The 20,453-nt window shown below is 47.3% G+C and overlaps 1 protein-coding gene across 2 annotated transcripts; it reads left to right on the top strand.

Moving 5' to 3' along the window:
• Positions 1-1,382: 1,382 nt before the first annotated feature.
• LOC144263449 (sulfotransferase 1B1-like) lies at positions 1,383-17,970 on the top strand. 2 transcript variants are annotated; one of them, XM_077814322.1, is made up of 8 exons: positions 1,422-1,502; positions 3,487-3,632; positions 9,691-9,819; positions 10,048-10,145; positions 11,563-11,689; positions 12,491-12,585; positions 14,240-14,420; positions 16,866-17,970. In XM_077814322.1, the coding sequence occupies exons 1-8, from the start codon at positions 1,444-1,446 to the stop codon at positions 16,976-16,978; spliced, it is 948 nt and encodes a 315-aa protein (XP_077670448.1). In that variant the 5' UTR covers positions 1,422-1,443; the 3' UTR covers positions 16,979-17,970. The 2 variants fall into 2 exon arrangements, with proteins under 2 accessions (XP_077670449.1, XP_077670448.1); XM_077814323.1 differs by lacking the exon at positions 3,487-3,632 and having other exon boundaries at positions 1,383-1,747.
• Positions 17,971-20,453: the final 2,483 nt, after the last annotated feature.

Below are 20,453 nucleotides of genomic sequence, written 5' to 3'. Positions count from 1 at the left end.
TGAACCCTAGTCCTTTAGTTCAAAAGGGTGCTTTTCTTGCTTTTGCCCTCATACTGGAATGATCACTACTGCCTAAAGCCTGGTCTATGTTCTGTTTCAGATATTTTCCCATCCATAGGCGTCGACTTCCCCTCTTCCCTATGGGTGCTTGACACCAGCCCCGCCCCTGTCCCACCTCTTCCCACCCTTGCCCCACCCTTGCCCCACCCCCATTCCACTCCTTCTCCCAAGTCCCCACCCCTGCTCTACCTCTTCTCCGCCTCCTCCCCTGAGCGCGCTGTGTCCCAGCTCCTCCCACTCCCTCACGGAAAGTCCTAAGTGCTCTCAAACAGCTGTTAGGCGCCGTGGGGGGTGGGCGGGAAGCGCTGGGATGGACAGGGGTCTGGGGACGTGGCACGCTCGGAGGGGAGAGAAGTAGGCGGGGAGCTTGGCTGCCGGTGGCTGCGGAGCACCCGATAATTTTTCCCCGTGGGTGCTCCAGCCCCAGAGCACCCATGGAGTCGGTGCCTATTTTCCCATCACATTTGCACCTTGCTGCAATACTGAGCCCAATCCTGAACTCCTGAAGGCTTTTTTAGGAACATCTTTTATTTTCTATGGGGGAAAACAGACAGCATTAGGGACAGCAAAAGTCTTAAAAAGTCATCAAACATTACATATTATACACGACAAGAGAAGTAACAGTAATCCTTTTATATAGTTGCGTAGATAGGGGTTCGATAGATATCTCTGGTGTCTCATAAAATATGCCCTTTATTAGTTGCTACTTACACTCTTCAACTCTTAAAACACAAGTACACTTTCACAATATTGCAGCTGGGCTCTCGCTTCACTTCACTTCACTTCATTCTCATATCTCACTGACTGACTGGTGACACCACAACCCTTATCTTCCTCTGGGGGCATGGCTGATAACAGTCTAGGAGGTTCAAGGAAAATGTGGTTTTGAGAAAGTCTGGAAGATTCTATGAAATTCTACAAAGATCCAGAACATTTCAGGAGGTTAGTTAAAAATGAAGTCACATACGGAATACCTGAAACATTTCACTTCAAACATTCTATTTTCCCAGCATCCTGAGCCCAGCGCCCCTCAAGCCTGGCACTCCAGGCAGTCATGTGCATCACCTGCTCCTGAATATGACCTTGACCCAGAAGAAACACCTGCATTCCTCACTGCTCTTGGAGTAGCCCAGGGGACATGGTGACCCTGGCCTCCTGCCTTTTCCAATTGGCCTCATTTTGGAGCCTCTCAGCAAGTTGAAGGTATTCCTCCCTGGTCTTCCGCCGAGCTTATCTCTTACTCCCAAGCCCCTCCCTCTCACAGACACTGTTCATAGAACTGGGACGTTTTGTTTTCCTTGGCTGCAGTTCCTGAGGGCTTTTTATGTTCTTGCCAGCGCAATGAGCCCGCCCCAATCCTTTCACAATATCCTTGTGAAGATCATGCGAGTTCATACAGCCTTTCCTTCTCCCCACAAGAGCAGAACTGCCAGAGGAGAAAGGTAAACTCAGACTTCAACTCTTTGGCCTGTTACTGTTAGGAGTTTGTCTGTCTGTTCCGTTGTCTGAGCGAACAGCCAGGCAGAGCAGCCTGTCTAGGACTGGTGGTATACACATCCAGGAAGAAACCTGGGCATTTTTAGGAGGATTTGGCACTGCAAACTCTCCAGACTGGAATGTTCAATGCACAGTCTTGTGATTTCTCCATCTAAGACCTGGGAAGAGGAGTTGTGTGCACTGGGGAAAGGTAGGGCTGGATGCACAATTATAAAATGGATCTATGCTTTTATTAGGGCTTCAACACATTTTAGTCTGGGACTGTAGAAATGGTCAGTGATGCAGACTCCAAGCTTAGATTTTGTAAAAGGAGAGGGGGACAGGATTATAAATTGTCTGGTGATTTACATATGACTTTAAGACTCACAGTGGTAAATTATTTGCTAGTTTACAGCATCTTTATTTGCCTTTCTCTAAAATTCCTTTGCTCAGCAGCTTCTAAAATGTGACCATTTCTGAGCAGCAACTAAAATATTCTTCATTTGCTTTTTTCAGAGGAAAATAAGGTCTGAAGAGACAAAACTAAACTTTCCTCTCCTGCCTTGTGTGTTGGCGGGAATGAAGAGGGTTCATGAAGGGTAATGAGAGTTGACACTGTCCGTCATTTTCCTTACTGCTTAAAGTTTCAGAGTAGCAGCCATGTTAGTCTGTATCCGCAAAAAGAAAAGGAGTACTTGTGGCACCTTAGAGACTAACAAATTTATTTGAGCATAAGCTTTCGTGAGCTACAGCTCACTTCATCGGATGCATGCAGTGGAAAATACAGTGGGAGATTTTATATACACAGAGTACATGAAACAATGGGTGTTACCATACAGACTGTAACAAGAATGATCAGGTAAGGTGAGCTATTACCAGCAGGAGAGCAGGGGGAATCGATTACAGACCTAAAAGTGGCAATTCTTCAATAAAAAAAACTTCAAAAACAGACTCCAATGAGAGGCTGCTGAATTGGAATTAATTTGCAAACTGGATACAGTTAACTTATGTTTGAATAAAGACTGGGAGTGGATGTGTCATTACACAAAGTAAAATTATTTCCCCATGTTTATACCCTCCTCCCCGCCACTGTTCCTCACAGGTTCTTGTCAACTGCTGGAAACGGCCCACCTTGATTATTATGACAAAAGGTCCCCCCTTTTTGTATTATTTTTATTATGGTAGCTGCTAGAGACCTTGATTAAATTCAAGGCTCCATTGTGCTAGGCGCTGTACAAACACGTAGAAAGTCAGCCTCTGCCCCAAAGAGTCTATATAGAGAAAGCATGTGAGAAAGGGACTATCATCATCTCCACTTTGCAGATAGGGAACTGAGGCACAGAGAGATTATGTGGCTTGTCCAAGGACAAGGTATAGCTGAGAACAGACTCCAGGTCTCCTGAGTCCCCATCCATCACGTACAGCGGGAAAACAATGCATGGGTCTGGCCTACTACAAATATTTGTTCCTTTGCATCTCTCCAGCCTTTAAAAGCAATTTTCTTGGCATTGAGGATCAAGGTCCTTTACTCTTTTAGGTAATAAAAACTGTTTGCTTTTTCTGGGTGAGATCTGAGAGAGCCTGAACATAAGACTTCTGCATACCCTCCATCTCCACCCCCCTATACTGACAAAGGAGTTAGTAGGTTAGAAAGCGGAGCAATGAACTCTTTCGAAACATGCTGCTGTCTGTTATCTAATGTTGTGAAAGGTGGTATGGTTTGCGCTCATCAGAAATTCCTTTGCTGCCTCCGTTTTTAATGGAAACATAGCCAAGGGCATGCGCTATTAAACAGCTGGAAAGGGACAGGCCAGCTGCTGCAAAAAAAGAAATATCCCGCCATGCTCAACTGAGTGTCTGAGAGCACTGGGAACATAAATGAGATTCCTGTCCAGCTGCTCTCCCATCTTCTGTCCTGCCAGTTACACTCTGCTGAACTCTCCCCCTCAGCATGGCTTTACCAGATTACCTTCGGCAGGACTGGAGGATAGTCCATGACATTCCAATGGTCTGCGCATTTTCATACAACTGGGAAAGGATTGACAACTTCCAGAGTAAGCCAGATGACATCGTGATAGCCACGTACCCCAAATCTGGTGAGTTTTCATGGCTTTCTGGATTAGGAGCCACACTGAGCCATGCCCTATGGTCCTGGAAATGTAGGGGGGTCCCTTCAAGCCCCATCATACTCCCCTTGTGAAAGCAAAGCAGCTCCACTGATTCACAGCTATTGCTAACAATAATGAGCAAGAATGCCAAGGAGACTTTCCAGCATTTCACAGCTCCCAGCCTGCATTCCGCTCATTGGAAATGATTCCATCAAATTGAATGCCAAACCCTTCTGGGCTGGGGTTTGTTCCTTTCTGAAATGACCTTTCTATGGCCTCAAGCATCTGAAATGGGCATACCCAGGCACCATGCAGTCACAGGGAGACGGATGGGCATTTCCCCTCCCCCACAATGTAAAGGGACAAACTTAACTTAGTATTTTCTTGGGCTGTCCTAGTGTTTGGGGATGTGCCTTGCTAGTCTGGAGACTCAGGCCTGGTCTACGCTACAAAGTTAGGTCGACATAAACTGCGTTAGGTCGATTTATTAATGTATTAATGTTTCCAGTATAACACTATCTGGGTTGTAAGGGGCTGGAGACTTTGTGGAGTCACTAAGGTCAGGTCCCAGCATACTTTGGGTATGTCTACACTACGAAATTAGGTTGAATTTATAGAAGTCGTTTTTTTAGAAATCGTTTTTAAATAGTCGATTGTGTGTGTCCCCACACAAAATGCTCTAAGTGCATTAAGTGCATTAACTCGGCGGAGTGCTTCCACAGTACCGTGGCAAGCGTCGACTTCCGGAGTGTTGCACTGTGGGGAGCTACCCCACAGTTCCCGCAGTCTCCGCTGCCCACTGGAATTCTGGGTTGAGATCCCAATGCCTGATGGGGAAAAAACATCATCGCTGGTGGTTCTGGGTACACGTCATCAGGCCCCCATTCCCTCCCTCCCTCCATGAAAGCAACAGCAGACAATCGTTTTGCGCCTTTTTTCCTGAGTTACCTGTGCAGACGCCATACCGCGGCAAGCATGGAGCCCGCTCAGCTCACTGTCACCGTACGTCTCCTGGGTGCTGGCAGACACGGTACTGCATTGCTACACAGCAGCAGCAACCCCTTGCCTTGTGGCAGCAGACGGTGCAATAGGACTGGTAGCCGTCCTCGTCGTGTCCGAGGTGCTCCTGGCCGCATCGGTCAGAAGCGGCTGGGCAGACATGGGCACAGGGACTACATTAGGAGCGACTCGACCAGGTCACTCTCTTTAGTCCCGCAGGCAGTCCTATTGTACCATCTTATGGTGAGCAGGCAGGAAATAAAGATGGCTAGCAGTCCTATTGTACCACCTTTTGCAGGGCAGGCAGGAGATGAGGATGGCTAGCAGTCCTTCTGCACCGTCTGCTGCCAGCCAAAGATGTAAAAGATAGATGGAGTGGATCAAAACAAGAAATAGACCGGATTTGTTTTGTATTCATTTGCTTCCCCCCTCCCTCCCTCCATGAAGTCCTGCCTGAAATACAAGAGGGAGGGATAGCTTAGTGGGTTGAGCATTGGCCTGCTAAACCCAGGGTTTTGAGTTCAATCCTTGAGGGGGCCATTCTGTGTGACAGTTGTTTTTGTTTCTCCTTGATATAAAGCCACCCCCTTTGTTGATTTTAATTCCCTGTAAGCCATGTCGTCAGTCACCCCTCCCTCCGTCAGGGCAACGGCAGACAATCGTTCTGCGCCTTTTTTCTGTGCAGACGCCATACCACGGCAAGCATGGAGCCCGCTCAGATCACTTTGGCAATTAGGAGCACATTAAACATCACACGCATTATCCAGCAGTATATGCAGCACTAGAACCTGGCAAAGCGATACCGGGCGAGTAGGCGACGTCAGCACAGTGACAAGAGTGATGAGGACATGGACACAGACTTCTCTCAAAGCACGGGCCCTGGCAATGCGGGCATCATGGTGCTAATGGGGCAGGTTCATGCGGTGGAACGTCGATTCTGGGCCCGGGAAACAAGCACAGACTGGTGGGACCGCATAGTATTGCAGGTCTGGGACGATTCCCAGTGGCTGCAAAACTTTCGCATGCGTAAGGGCACTTTCATGGAACTTTGTGACTTGCTTTCCCCTGCCCTGAGGCGCATGAATACCAAGATGAGAGCAGCCCTCACAGTTGAGAAGCGAGTGGCAATAGCCCTGTGGAAGCTTGCAATGCCAGACAGCTACCGGTCAGTCGGGAATCAATTTGGAGTGGGCAAATCTACTGTGGGTGCTGCTGTGATGCAAGTAGCCAACGCAATCAAAGATCTGCTGATATCAAGGGTAGTGACCCTGGAAAATATGCAGATCATAGTGGATGGCTTTGCTGCAATGGGATTCCCCTAACTGTGGTGGGGCCATAGATGGAACCCATATCCCTATCTTGGCACTGGAACACCAAGCCGGCACGTACATAAATCGCAAGGGGTACTTTTCAATAGTGCTGCAAGCACTGGTGGATCACAAGGGACGTTTTACCAACATCAGCGTGGGATGGCCGGGAAAGGTACATGATGCTCGCATCTTCAGGAACTCTGGTCTGTTTCAAAAGCTGCAGGAAGGGATTTTATTCCCAGACCAGAAAATAACCGTTGGGGATGTTGAAATGCTTATAGTTATCCTGGGGGACCCAGCCTACCCCTTAATGCCATGGCTCATGAAGCCGTACACAGGCAGCCTGGACAGTAGTCAGGAGCTGTTCAACTACAGGCTGAGCAAGTGCAGAATGGTGGTAGAATGTGCATTTGGACATTTAAAAGTGCGCTGGTGCAGTTTACTGACTCGGTTAGACCTCAGCAAAACCAATATTCCCACTGTTATTACTGCTTGCTGGGCGCTCCACAATATCTGTGAGAGTAAGGAGGAGATGTTTATGGCGGGGTGGGAGGTTGAGGCAAATTGCCTGGCTGCTGGTTACGTGCAGCCTGACACCAGGGCGGTTAGAAGAGCACAGGAGGGCGCAGTGCGCATCAGAGAAGCTTTGAAGACCAGTTTCATGACTGGCCAGGCTACAGAGTGAAAGTTCTCTTTGTTTCTCCTTGATGAAACCCCCCACCCCTTGGTTCACTCTACTTTCCTGTAAGCTAACCACCCTCCCCTCCTCCCTTCAATCACCGCTTGCAGAGGCAATAAAGTCATTGTTGCTTCACATTCATGCATTCTTTATTCATTCATCACACAAATAGGGGGATGACTACCAAGGTAGCCCAGGAGGGGTGGTGGAGGAGGGAAGGAAAATGCCACACAGCACTTTAAAAGTTTACAACTTTAAAATTTATTGAATGCCAGCCTTCTTTTTTTTGGGCAATCCTCTGTGGCGGAGTGGCTGGTTGGCCGGTGGCCCCCCCACCGCGTTCTTGGGCGTCTGGGTGTGGAGGCTATGGAACTTGGGGAGGCGGGCGGTTGGTTACACAGGGGCTGTAGTGGCAGTCTGTGCTCCAGCTGCCTTTGCTGCAGCTCAACCATACACTGGAGCATACTGGTTTGGTCCTCCAGCAGCCTCAGCATTGAATCCTGCCTCCTCTCATCACGCTGCCGCCACATTTGAGCTTCAGCCCTGTCTTCAGCCCGCCACTTACTCTCCCGCCACCTCTCCTCCCAGTCATTTTGTGCTTTCCTGCACTCTGACATTATTTGCCTCCACGCATTCGTCTGTGCTCTGTCAGTGTGGGAGGACAGCATGAGCTCGGAGAACATTTCATCGCGAGTGCGTTTTTTTTTCTTTCTAAGCTTCACTAGCCTCTGGGAAGGAGAAGATCCTGTGATCCTTGAAACACATGCAGCTGGTGGAAAAAAAAAAAGGGACAGCGGTATTTAAAAAGACACATTTTATAAAACAGTGGCTACACTCTTTCAGGGTAAACCTTGCTGTTAACATTACATACATAGCACATGTGCTTTCGTTACAAGGTCGCATTTTGCCTCCCCCCACCGCATGGCTACCCCCTCAACCTTCCCCCCTCCCTGTGGCTAACAGCGGGGAACATTTCTGTTTAGCCACAGGCAAACAGCCCAGCAGGAATGGGCTCCTCTGAGTGTCCCCTGAAGAAAAGCACCCTATTTCAACCAGGTGACCATGAATTATATCACTCTCCTGAGGATAACACAGAGAGATAAAGAACGGATGTTGTTTGAACGCCAGCAAACATTCACTGCAATGCTTTGTTGTACAATGATTCCCAAGTACGTGTTACTGGCCTGGAGTGGTAAAGTGTCCTACCATGAAGGATGCAATGAGGCTGCCCTCCCCAGAAACCTTTTGCAAAGGCTTTGGGAGTACATTCAGGAGGGCCGCGAATGCCAGGGCAAAGTAATCCTTTCACATGCTTGCTTTTAAAATACATCCTTTTGTATTTTAAAAGGTACACTCACCGGAGGTCCCTTCTCTGCCTGCTGGGTCCAGAAGGCAGCCTTGGGTGGGTTCGGGGGGTACTGCCTCCAGGTCCAGGGTGAGAAACAGTTCCTGGCTGTTGGGAAAAAAGGTTTCTCCGCTTGCTTGCTGTGAGCTATCTACAACCTCATCATCATCATCTTCGTCCCCAAAACCTGCTTCCGTATTGCCTCCATCTCCATTGAAGGAGTCAAACAACACGGCTGGGGTAGCGGTGGCTGAACCCCCTAAAATGGCATGCAGCTCATCATAGAAGCGGCATGTTTGGGGCTCTGACCCGGAGCGGCCGTTCGCCTCTCTGGTTTTCTGGTAGGCTTGCCTCAGCTCCTTCAGTTTCATGCGGCACTGCTTCGGGTCCCTGTTATGGCCTCTGTCCTTCATGCCCTGGGAGATTTTGACAAAGGTTTTGGCATTTTGAAAACTGGAACGGAGTTCTGATAGCACGGATTCCTCTCCCCATACAGCGATCAGATCCCGTACCTCCCGTTCGGTCCATGCTGGAGCTCTTTTGCGATTCTGGGACTCCATCATGGTCACCTCTGCTGATGAGCTCTGCATGGTCACCTGCAGCTTGCCACGCTGGCCAAACAGGAGATTGAAATTCAAAAGTTCGCGGGCCTTTTCCTGTCTACCTGGTCAGTACATCTGAGTTGAGAGTGCTGTCCAAAGCGGTCACAATGGAGCACTCTGGGATAGCTCCCGGAAGCCAATACTGTCTAATTGCGTCCACGGTACCCCAAATTCGAGCCGGCAAGGCCGATTTCAGCTCTAAACCCCTTGTCGGAGGTGGAGTAAGGAAATCGATTTTAAGAGCCCTTTAAGTTGAAATAAAGGGCTTCATCGTGTGGACGGGTGCAGGTTTACATCGATTTAATGCTGCTAAATTCGACCTAAAGTCCTAGTGTAGACCAGGGCTGTGTCTTTTCCTGTGTCTTGTAGGCAGCTGCTGAGCACAGTGATGATGTTCATCAAAAACATAACAATGGAAAATCAACTAGCAATTGTGTTGGCCTAGGAGAGGCCTCACACCATCCCTGAAAATGGGTGTGGTTGCAAGGTGTTGCAGACCTTCTACAAAAAGAGCTCTGAAGTGGGCCGCTTGCCATCAGTAACTTCTGACAATGCCGGCAAACTGTAATGTTTGGCTACAGATTAATGATATTCCATTGCTACTCAGCCTCAGGAAAGTAGAAGAGATGTAGCTAGAACAGGAGTTCTCAAACTTCATTGCACTGCAACCCCCCCTTCTGACAACAAAAATTGCTACATGACCCCAGGAGGGAGGACCGAAGCCTGAGTCCTCTTGAGCCCTGCTGCCCTAGGTTGGGGGGCCAAAGCCAAATCCTGAGCCCCACTGCCTCGGGTGGGGGAGGGACCCATAGCCAAAGCCCAAGGGCTTCAGCCCCAGGCAGGGGGGGTCAGATGATGGGGCTCAGGATTCAGCTTTGAACCTGGGTCTCAGCAAGTCTAAGCCAGCCCCGGTGACCCCATTAAGATGGGGTTGCGACCCACAGTTGAGAACCATTGAGATAGAATACTGAAGATCCTAAATGAATAGGCTGAATACCGTAAGTGCTGTTGTCTTGGCTGGACGAACAGTGGATGAGGTTCTTGCTTGACTGTTCCTTGGTGGATAAACCTGGTTCTTGACTGGATTTTTCTTCTCTCATCTTGTTTCCAGGCACTACATGGATGAGTGAAATTGTGGACATGATTCTGAATGATGGAGATCCTGATAAATGCAAGCGAGATGCAATTTTCAACAAAGTGCCCATGTTGGAATTTGCTGTCCCTGGGAAGATGTCACCAGGTAAATGTAGCACTAGTGTTGGGTGACTACAGACAAAACAGTCAGTGATTCAGTGCGGCTGGCTTGCAGCTCAGGAGAGGAAAGAAGGGATTGTGGATAGAGCACTGGCCTAAGACTCAGGAGATCTGGGTTCGGTTCCTTTCAGTAAGACTTGGGTGCTTTTGGAAATGTTACCTTTAATGCCTTCTCTATCAGCATCAATGATCCCTTTGAACCTTTGCTTACCAGGTACAGAGCAATTAGCCAAGAAGCCATCTCCTCGTTTAGTGAAAACCCACCTTCCAGTCCAGCTCCTTCCAATGTCCTTCTGGGAAAATGGCTGCAAGGTAACCAGGAGCTGGGAACTCAGACCTTCTGGACAATAGGCTGATGGGGGAAGTATCATGTGCCTTGAGCACACAGAATACTCATGCTAGTCCCACCCTTTGCCAGGTTCCTCTCCCTCATTTTTACCCACTGACTCTTTTCTCCAGTGGGAAGAGATTTATTTGTGAGTTTCCATGCTGATAGCTACCTAGAGCAGCAGTTTTGCAGCTTTACATTTACAACATTGGGATGCAAGTTTGGATTCATATTTAGGCTGAGATTTTCAAAGATCCCTAAGAGATCAGGATGTCCAGTTCCCATTAAAATTGACCTCACGGGATTCCAATGCCTTTAGATAACATTCACTCAGTGTTGAGTAAGATGTTTTTCCAGCCGTCAGCTTTGCAGGCTCACCCTGGGATCTGACAAACAGACTGGATTCTTTCTGGCTCATACATCATCATCAGTAACAAAGATCCTGGAAAGCAAATTCTGCCAACATCACCAACATCTGTGCAACACCCATTGTCTTAAAATACTTCTTCCTGGGCAATCTCCATTGTCTTCAATGAGGTTACTCACACATAACTGAGGGGTGAATGTGGTCTTACAATTACAACTCAACTAACAATTCCGCCTGATGGGGTGAGAGCCAGAATACAATCCAGCTCACTTCTCTGTAGCCATGTTGGCCCTGCTGGGCATGATGTATTTTGCCGCTATATGAACAGCTATGTCTGAATGCACATGGGAGCAGACCCATTGACTGCTGCACCCAGGGAAGTAGGAGGATGCGACCCAAGGCAGGGCAGACTGGGATTGCATTGTTTCCTTCCTTCAGAGGTAGGCTTGTTTAACCTGTGACTGAGGCCCACAAGGAGGCCCCCGGGGGATGCAGTGAATTAACTAATCCCCCAGGCATCCTGGTCACAATCCCTCCTTGGCAAACACCACTCCCTTTGGTGGTTCTGCTGCCTGCCTGTTGTTCCCCTGGTGGAGTTCTAGTACCGCCAGAATTTCCATCTCCGCGGGGTCTGTGCACTGGGTTACACTGGCAGAAATGTGTGTTGTTGTTTTCCCCATTTTTACAGATGGGGAAACTGAGAAACAGAGAGATCGACCCAAGACCACAGAAAGTGTCAGTGGAAAAGCTAGTGTCAGAACCAGAATTAGCGCTCCTGTAGCTTCTATTCCCATGCCCAGTCCACGGTGCTCTGCTCTCAGACCACAGTGTCCAGGAGTGCTTTCAATCCCTCAGCTTTAATTTGGCCCTTGAGCCACAATTTGGATCCCCTGCAGTAGGGCTGGGATTTTGAAAGAAGCCTAAGGAAATTAGGCACCCAACTCCCTTAGGCACCTCTGAAAATCCAAGTCTAGAGCCACTCAGAACTCAAGGTCGCCGAGGCAACATGGATTCTTCTCTTCTTCCTGCCACAGGTGATCTATGTTGCCCGAAATGCCAAAGATGTAGCTGTTTCTTTCTACCATTTTGACCTGATGAACCAGCTGCATCCAGACCCCGGCACTTGGGAGCAATACATTGAGAAATACATGGCAGGCAGAGGTGAGACTGACATCTGTTAGCAATTCATGTTCCTGGGGTTTTAAATTGATGCTGCTTGACGCATAAAGGAAAAGAGACTTGCAACTGCAGGTGAATTTATTCAGGCCAAGTTCTGCCTCTCGGTGGGAAACTTGGACGCTGTGCCTTTCAGTGTAGTCTCTGAGTACTAGGAAATGCAGTGAGAACTGAGGGAGGGAACTTTCCTATTAGACCGGACAGTTTGAGTAGCCTTCACTGCACCTATGCTCCCCTTCAGAGGGAGCAGTGGTTGGGGAATCTGCATAGCAGTGGGTCCACTGGCACAGACCTTATATAACTATAATGTAGGGCCAGATCCTCAGCAGCTGTAAATCAGCATTGATGCATTGACTTCAATGGAGCTATGGCTAATTTACACTAGCTAAGGATCTGGCCCATTTACTTTAATGACGCCACACTGATTTACACCAGCTGGGGATCAGACCATTGACTTCATTGAAAGTATGCCAATGCCAGCTGGGATCTGGCCCTAAGCTGCATTTCTATAAGAGTCAGGTAATATCTAGTTTCTGCTCCAGTCACATATAATAATAGTTGAGGATTCCAACCTGCCAGTGGGACCAAAGGGGCAAAGAATTTGATCTAGTGTTTGCATATAGCCACACCTGGTGGTTTGTGCCCAGGTACCCGATTTTCACATGATGTCATAGTAACTGCACACACAATGCATTTCAGCGGCATTCAGCCAAAAGATAACATGAGCCCCAGTGACCTGACACGCTCATGTCACTAAGAGTATTTGTATACCTTTTCCTCTTTTAGTTGCGTGTGGTTCCTGGTATGACCATGTGAAAGGCTGGTGGGAGAAGAGAAAGGACCATCCCATATTATACTTGTTCTATGAGGACATGAAAGAGGTGAGAGGGCAACAAGTAACCACTTCAGGGGCCACTCCACATGCACCAGGATGGAGGCAACAAATCTGACACCTGTTCAATGCCTTACCCTACTGTGCAATGTCCATCTGAAGATCAGTCTGGCTGTCCTGAAGAGAATGTGTCTCTCTAGGGTAGTGCAGTCCACCATGAGTAAAAGGGCCAGACTGTGACTCTTTAAATGCTTTCGTTGGTGCTAATACTACCCCTGAGCTGTGAGCCTCCCTCCTTCCCCACTTATTCTCCCTTATCTAGAACTGTGTCTAGATTTATTATGAGCACTTCACGATATCAAATGGATTTATCCTCATAACACCCCTGTGAGGAGGTTGGGTGCTATTATCCCCATTTTTACAGCTGGAGAACTGAGGCATAGAGAGGTTAAGTGACTTGCCAAGGGTCACACAGGAAGTGTGTGGCAGAACAAGGAACTGAATCCAGGTGTCCTGAGTCCCAAGCTAGTGCCCTAACCACTGGGCCATTCTGCTTTCCCAAAGCCTCTTGCCCATGCTAGAGTGCAGCCTTATGGAGTGCATCGCTTGAAGAGCAAGCACCAAAAGAGGGCTGCTTTCTTTAAAGAGACTTTTAACTCTCATTTAAAAATGTTGATGTAGCACATTTATTAAGAGGCAGGAAGAGGAGGGGAAAGTTAGGGAAGCATGTTATTAAAGATGGGGGAGCTAGTCTAGAAGTGACTTAACCCCTCGCTCAGACCCAAATGAAGTTTAGATGGGGATGTGAAAGAGAGCAGTTGCTCCTGTTCCCTTTAATTTCACTCTGGAATTCCTGGTTTTAGCTGGGAGAGGAAGTGGGTATTTCCAATCCAGCAGTACCAGAAATGCATGAAAGCCTGATCTTGGATGATTTCCATACCAGAGAGATTTGGGAAAACATCCCAACTCTAGCTTTGAACTATATGAAATGGAATTAGTCACTACCTTCCCAATTAACAGTAATATGGGCTAGTATTTGGAGCTAGGTTATCCTGAAGTTTAGCATCCACATATTGCTGAAGAGGAAGTGAAGTCTGAGAGTAAGGGCCAGGTCCACAAATCAGCATAGTTCCACTGGTGTAGCCAGTAGGGCTGCAGCAATTTAGAGCAGCTGCGGATACGGCCCTAAGAATTCTGTGACTGGCTGGGGAAGATGTGGCTGGAATTAGGGTCCCTCCAGAGTGGCTGTCTGCATCACTTTCTAAATAAAGCAATGGGACTGGTGAGTTACAGACCAGTCTTGGTCTCTCTTTCTCTAAACATATTACACCCCGCAAAAAAACTATGTTAAAATAACATTATTTGGGTTGCAAAGTCAAGTACTCAAAAGTTAGGCAGTGCCAGAATTACGGTTGCCTGTGCAATGTGCTAATGCTAGGGAGGGAGACAAAGAAGGAGATTTTTTGGCTATTAATCTCCTTTTTATTTTGGGAAGGGGGGTAAGAATTGGGGGCAAGGTTGATGAAATGTATTGATGGATTGCTGGATATTAGTTTTGATACAGTGGAACAACTAAGGTTGTTGGCACCTCATAAAAGTTCTAGACTTTCACTACGTTACATGGTGGTGGCGACTTTCACTTGACTAGTTGAGCCACTGGGTCCCACCGCACACCATCTGAAGTGCCACTTGTCTTTCTGTAGGATCCAAAGCGTGAAATTTGCAAGGTGATGCAGTTCCTGGGGAAGGATCTGAAGGAGGAGGTTCTGGACAGGATCGTCTATCACACTTCATTTGAAATGATGAAAGAGAATCTCACCACAAATTATAAGATGACCCCTAGTGATATAATGGATCAAAGCATCTCCCCTTTCATGCGTAAAGGTAAGAATTCACACAGGCACTAGCAACCATTTTTCTTCTCCTCAGTTGTAACAGGAAGATACTTTTTCATCCAGTTTTCCTTTGTAAGCTACCCAGAAAGGTGGTCATGTTTATATCTGATGGCTTTTCAGTAGCTTGTGTAAAATAGGTTGGTGGTACCATTTCTAGTGGACCGGTGTTTATATCTCACAGATGCCGTGACATAAGACACTAATTAGCAACCCCAGTCTCATGAAAGAGGCCAAGGACTGAGTGGGCATGGAGACTGAACTACACTCTCACCCCTAGAAGTAGTCACCCGAAGAACAGAGCAGAGTGTCATTACACAAGCCTGCACTCTGCTGCTGCTACCTCTTTAGAACTTGATCTTTGACGAAATGGGGGCAGTAGAGCCAGATTTTCAAGAGTTCAGCTCGTTAAACATCAAAACGAAGTGACTGGATTTTTCAGAAGTGCCGAGCATCCAGTGGCTCCCACTGAGAACAACGGGAGCTGTCGCCTGTTAAAGACTTCTGAAAATCTGGCCACTTTTTTCCAGTGCCTAAATGGGAGCTACGCTCTTTCAAAATTTGGCCCTAAATCCCCACATCTCCATAAGATATCTTTGCCTTGCCTCACATTCACTAGAAAAAGAAAAGCAAAGAAGCATGTTGGCCATAGGAGACAACTGAGAAAAATAAAAATAGAATCAAAGGCTGGAGTACAGACTGTGACAGACCCAGATCAGTTCGGTGCAGGAGTCTGGTAGAAGGAAAACACACTGGACGAATAGTTATCTGTTCCCTGAGTGACTGGGGCAGGGAGTGCCCCAGAGCGGTCAGGAAGGTGCTAGAAGCCATGAAGTCAGGCAGACTCCATAAGACACCTGGAACAAATTTGAAACAATCAAGGGAAACAGGCTAATCAGATCACCTGAAGTCCATTTAGAACCATCTGGGACTAGTTTAAAAGGAAGCTCCTTCAGAGACACTGACTGGTAATAGTTGGGAGTAAGAAGGTGCGTTGTGGAAAGACTAGGAGAAAGAAGGTGAGTGGTAAAAGACCCGGGAGAAGAAGTGTGGTCAGGTACCAAGGGGGGAGAGGTGCTAGGAGGGGCTGTTTGGGGAAGTAACCCAGGGAAGGGTTATAGCTCTGGTAGTATAGGAAAACTACCTGTTGCCGGTGCCATTAGGGTCCCTGGACTGGAACCCAGAGAAGAGGGTGGGTGTGGGTTCCCCCCAACCCTTCCCACACCTCTACAAAAATGCTCCCTGAGTAGGAAGACAGGGACTAAAGAGGGCTCTTACACCAAACCCATTGACTGGCTGATGATGGTGGATCAGTAAGCTGTAACCCTTGCCTCTAGGAGGGGAAAGAGGCTACACTGAGGGTCACAGCAAACCTCGGAGGCAAGCCCTAACCACCTAGAAGCACAGGACCCCCTGAGGCAAAGCCAGAGCACTGCCACAAGACACAATGATACTGTGTGAGCTGTTTGGGACCAGAACTGTTTATTACTCTGTGTGTACAGTGCCTAGCCCAGTTTTGCTCTTCCCTGGACAGTACTGTAATAAACATGTTTACTAATATAATATAGGTGAGAGGGAATAATTTCCATACTAAAACTATGTTTAAAACAATCGATATGGAATGCAGGATCTGGTTAGCTGGCTTGCTTTCTCTGGCATCCACCCAACGCTTCCACAAACAATTAGAAAATTGATCAATACAATATTTCAGTTCACCAAGTTTTCAGTGACTAAATTCCAGTTAAAAGCTAATTGCTACCAAAACATTTTTTTTCAAAGTCTGCTATTTTTATCAATCAGCTATCCTGGATGCCAGCATTTTTCTTGATGCCTTTTGTCCCCAGTATATGGAAAAGGTGCTCAAAGTGTTAGGCAGACTAGCTCTATGCAAGAAGAGCTGGAAGGTGGGGAGTGCTCAGCACTGTGAAGGATCTGGCCCTCATTAACTTTTTGTCTAACGCTCACTTTAATTAACTACACTTTTGTTAGTGGTGCATGAAAAATGTATTTACTTAATAAATCTAGGTTCAAATTCTGGCCTCAGTTACACCCCCACAAGTTTATTGGAGCTTGATGCAGAGGTTCTCAAACTTTTGTGTTGGTGAGCCCTTTCACATAGCAAGCCTGTGTGTGACCCCCCCCCCCACTTATACATTAAAAACACGTTTTAAATATTTAACACTATTATAAAATGATGGAGGTGAAGCAGGATTTGGGGGTGGAGGCTGACAGCTTCAACCCCCCACGTAATAACTTTGCAACCCCCTGAGGGGTCATGACCCCCCATTTGAGAACCCCTGAGCTAGAGAAAAGCATGTAACTGAGTGTAGAATTTAGACTATTAATGTTTTCTTGATACTATTTCTATTTCATTTTCCAACATCGGGAGTTCTTTTGCTTCAGCAAGGGCTTTGCTGTTTCATTCTTTTTGTTTCAGGGATTGCTGGAGACTGGAAGAATCACTTTACTGTGGCCCAGAATGAGAGATTCAATGAAGATTATGAGAGGAAAATGGCTGGGAGCACACTGCGGTTCCGAACAGAGATCTGAAGGAGCCTGGCGTCTTAGTACTGTAGTTCTAATACACGGGTCTCTGTCATTTCTGTTGAGAATAGCTTTCCCCCACTCCTTTAATCAACTAGAAGTAATATATTGAGAAGTGTGTCTGCTCCAGTGATGGTCAGACACTTGAACCTGGACTCTTGGGCCATCTAGACCAAGGTGCAGTTACACTCCAGAGCAGAGGGATTGACCCAAGAGACTGGGATTCCATATCCAGGGTCTGAGTAGCAGGGAAGGCTCCTTGTTCTAGGGTTAGCCACACACACACACCTCTTCGTTTATGTTAGACTGAGTACTGGTCAGGTTCAAGTGAGGCAAAGGACTCAGACCCAGATCTTCAAAGCTATTTAGGCACCTAGCTCCCAGTCCCTTGAAATGAAAGGGAATTAAGCACCTAACTCCCTTTGAAGATCTAGACCTGAATGATTAAGATGAATGATTGAATGAGGCAAATAGGAGGAGAGGGGTGGCTTGGTGGGGAGGAAGGTGCTGGGGAGATTCAATGAAGAGAAAAATGAAATAGTGGAATTTGGTTTGGGAAAGGAGGCTTTCTTGATTTTGAAGAGCATTAATTGTAATGTACAGATTCATCAAGTATTGTAATTTCTCTGGAGAATGGGCTCGTAATGGGGATAGTGCCAGGGAGGTGGGCCACCAGTTCTCTCATAAGAAGTGGTCCACATTCTGACTAAATATGTGAACTCCTGTATAAAATTACTACTTCATCTAGTTTATGCTGACACAAAGTCAAATGCTACAAATCTGAATTAAACTGAAAAGTACTTGCTCACCTGTGTAGCTTAATCTATTCAGGTTCTTGTAGCCTTCCTGTCACCCTGGTATCTGTGCACCTTCCATTCAGCAATGCAACAAATCACTTGTGCCTTCTTCAACTCTCTTCCCCAGGGGAACACTTGCAAGTGTGAGCACAATGGGATCTCTTCTGCAAATAAGTGCTGCTTAACATGAGGAATGGCTGCCCCCTGGTTTTATTAATGAGCAGTGCAGTGAGCAAAAATACCAGCAGTGTTCATATTACTGGAAAATAAAACATCTTTATGATGAAGTGTTACTTAAAAAACTGGTTATCTTCAACTGCACATTTTCACACTTAGCTACTGGCCATGTTTGACTTGTGCTGCTCTGGAAACCTGGAGGCCTACTGGCTATAATATATATTTCACTATTATGAGTACTCCTAACTTTATAATTATATTTGTATTCCTTGTACAAAGAAGTTTTGCCTAAAAATCTCAGTTAACAAATAATTTACATGATTGTTCCCTTCTGGGGTGTCCCCTGGGTGAGTTCTTTGTAGAGTTAATCACTGAGAAAGGGTTGTCTAAACACACACCAGCAATTAACTGATGTTACTACACTTTAAATATAAGAACCTGTGGAAAAGAACGCTTCAAGAAATTAAATTACATATTGTTGGTATACTGTACATTACAAGAGTTTGTGATTGTTATACCTTAGAGACTAACCAATTTATTTGCTCAAATGCTCAAATAAATTGGTTAGTTTCTAAGGTGCCACAAGTCCTCCTTTTCTTTTTGCGAATACAGACTAACACGGCTGCTGCTCTGAAACCTGTGATTATTGGCAATAATTGCTTATTATTGGCAATTGCTGTGCTTTGCTCTGTTTTGCTAAAATCAAAGAAGAATAGTACCTTTTAATATATACACACAAAATGTGATTATTGGCAATTGCTGTGCTTTGCTCTGTTTTGCTAAAATCAAAGAAGAATAGTACCTTTTAATATATACACACAAAATGAATAACTATTTCTTGCTGCGCTCTTCTTGCCTGTCTGCAAAGAGATGATCAGATCCAAATAACCAGCCGCTGCGCTGCAGATACGTTACCGTGGTGAATCCATATTGCCTATGGACCGTGTTGAGGACTCCACAGGGTACATGGATTACACTGCCGAATCTACACTGGAGATAGATGGCATGACTGGATCCACGCCGATTACACCGCCAAATCGACACTGGATGCAGTGCTGCAATCCGCGTGCAGTGTAGATTTAGCAGCAGTATAATCCATGCGGAGGCAGCAGGACCGTGCACACGGAGGAGCCTGCTCAATCCGCGTTGCCCACAGACTGGATCGCGGACCCCGGGGTGCTGCAGCGCCCCCAGCGAAAGGCGCCCGCCGAGCGCCCGGCTGTGTGGCGTTGTCGGTATTTGCCCGCGTGACGTCAGAAAAGCCCCTTGGGATGTCACGGGGGCCCTGAGTTTCCCACGGGGCGGGAGGGATGGAGGGGGTTTAGTGCGCCGGGCGGAGAAGGCAGCCAGTCAGCGCCCCCCACCGGCTGCCCAGCCCCACTGCGTGGGGCTGAGAGGGGCAGAGGCAGCTGATGCTATGGGGGAGAAGAAAGGTGAGAGGGACCAGGACATCTGGTCACCCGAAGAGGGAGGGGGCTGTGCCCTGTGGGGCTTCCCTGCACAGAGACCGGACTGCCCCACTTTGCCCCAGTGGGGCGCAGCAACCCCAGCCATAGGGCAGGGGGCAGGCCCCCAGCTCTCCCTGTGCATCCAGCCTCACTTTAGCACTGGTGTCCCAGGCCACACTCAGCTGGCAGCTGCCCTGGGCCCCAGGCTGGAAATGCTGCCGGCTCCCTCTGCTCCCCAAGATTTATTTTAAATGACACCTATTGCACTAGCATCCAGGGAGCATGGCGGCAATTAAAGCCCAACTCTGTCCTCAGGAGTTGCAGTCCAAGTCAGCTGGCCCAAAACACTAAGCTGCAGATTTACCAGTATGATTATTGAAAGACCTGCCAGAACAAATATGCCTTGCACTGTGTGATAAAAGCTGCCACACCGCAGAAAGGGGGAAATTTGAATCCTGACCTGGAAATTCCCTGCCCAGACAACTTTCAGAGTGGTAGCCTTGTTACTGTGTTTCAGCAAAAACAACGAGGAGTCTTGCGGCACCTTAAAGACTAACAAATTTATTAGAGCATAAGCTTTTGTGGGCTGAAGTGGGTCATAGCCCACGAAAGCTTATGTTCTAATAAATGTGTTGGTCTTTAAGGTGCCACAAGACTCCTCGTTGTTTCTGCCCAGACAATAAAGTCCTAGGACTTGTCAGCAAGAGCAGCCCTGGTGATCTTAGAAAAACAAGCCCCTCCACCCAGGCAAGTCCATGTGGCTAAAACTCAGGAAAGCTTTAGTAAGCCATGGATCCCAAGGAGGTGTGTTTGCACTTCTGTTTCACGTCCTTCTCCTGAGGTTGTTTAAAACATATTCTGCACTGGGGTTTATACCAGTTCAGGGAGTCTATGTGTTTCTCTTGGTGTATGGTAACAGTGCTCAAAAAGTCACTAGCATCATTTGGTTTCCAATGTGTGAGCCTATTGTCATTGTGTCTCAGTCCTCTGATGTCTCCTGAGTGGCTCAACAAATCCATTAATTTTGCATCATGCTCTGAAGCCTTTACTGTGTTATAT

This window comes from Eretmochelys imbricata, chromosome 4, assembly GCF_965152235.1.
Source record: "Eretmochelys imbricata isolate rEreImb1 chromosome 4, rEreImb1.hap1, whole genome shotgun sequence".
NCBI lineage: Eukaryota > Metazoa > Chordata > Testudines > Cheloniidae > Eretmochelys > Eretmochelys imbricata.
The sequence above is the reverse complement of the archived record's forward strand: the minus strand, read 5'-3'. Positions and strand labels throughout refer to the sequence as shown.

Bases quoted from the DNA above. Each gene is read 5' to 3' on its own strand.
- LOC144263449 (XM_077814322.1), top strand. From the start codon at position 1,444: ATGCGAGTTCATACAGCCTTTCCTTCTCCCCACAAGAGCAGAACTGCC. The intron at 10,146-11,562 runs GTAACCAGGAGC...TTCCTGCCACAG, and splicing joins TCTGGGAAAATGGCTGCAAG to GTGATCTATGTTGCCCGAAA. The intron at 12,586-14,239 runs GTGAGAGGGCAA...GTCTTTCTGTAG, and splicing joins TCTATGAGGACATGAAAGAG to GATCCAAAGCGTGAAATTTG.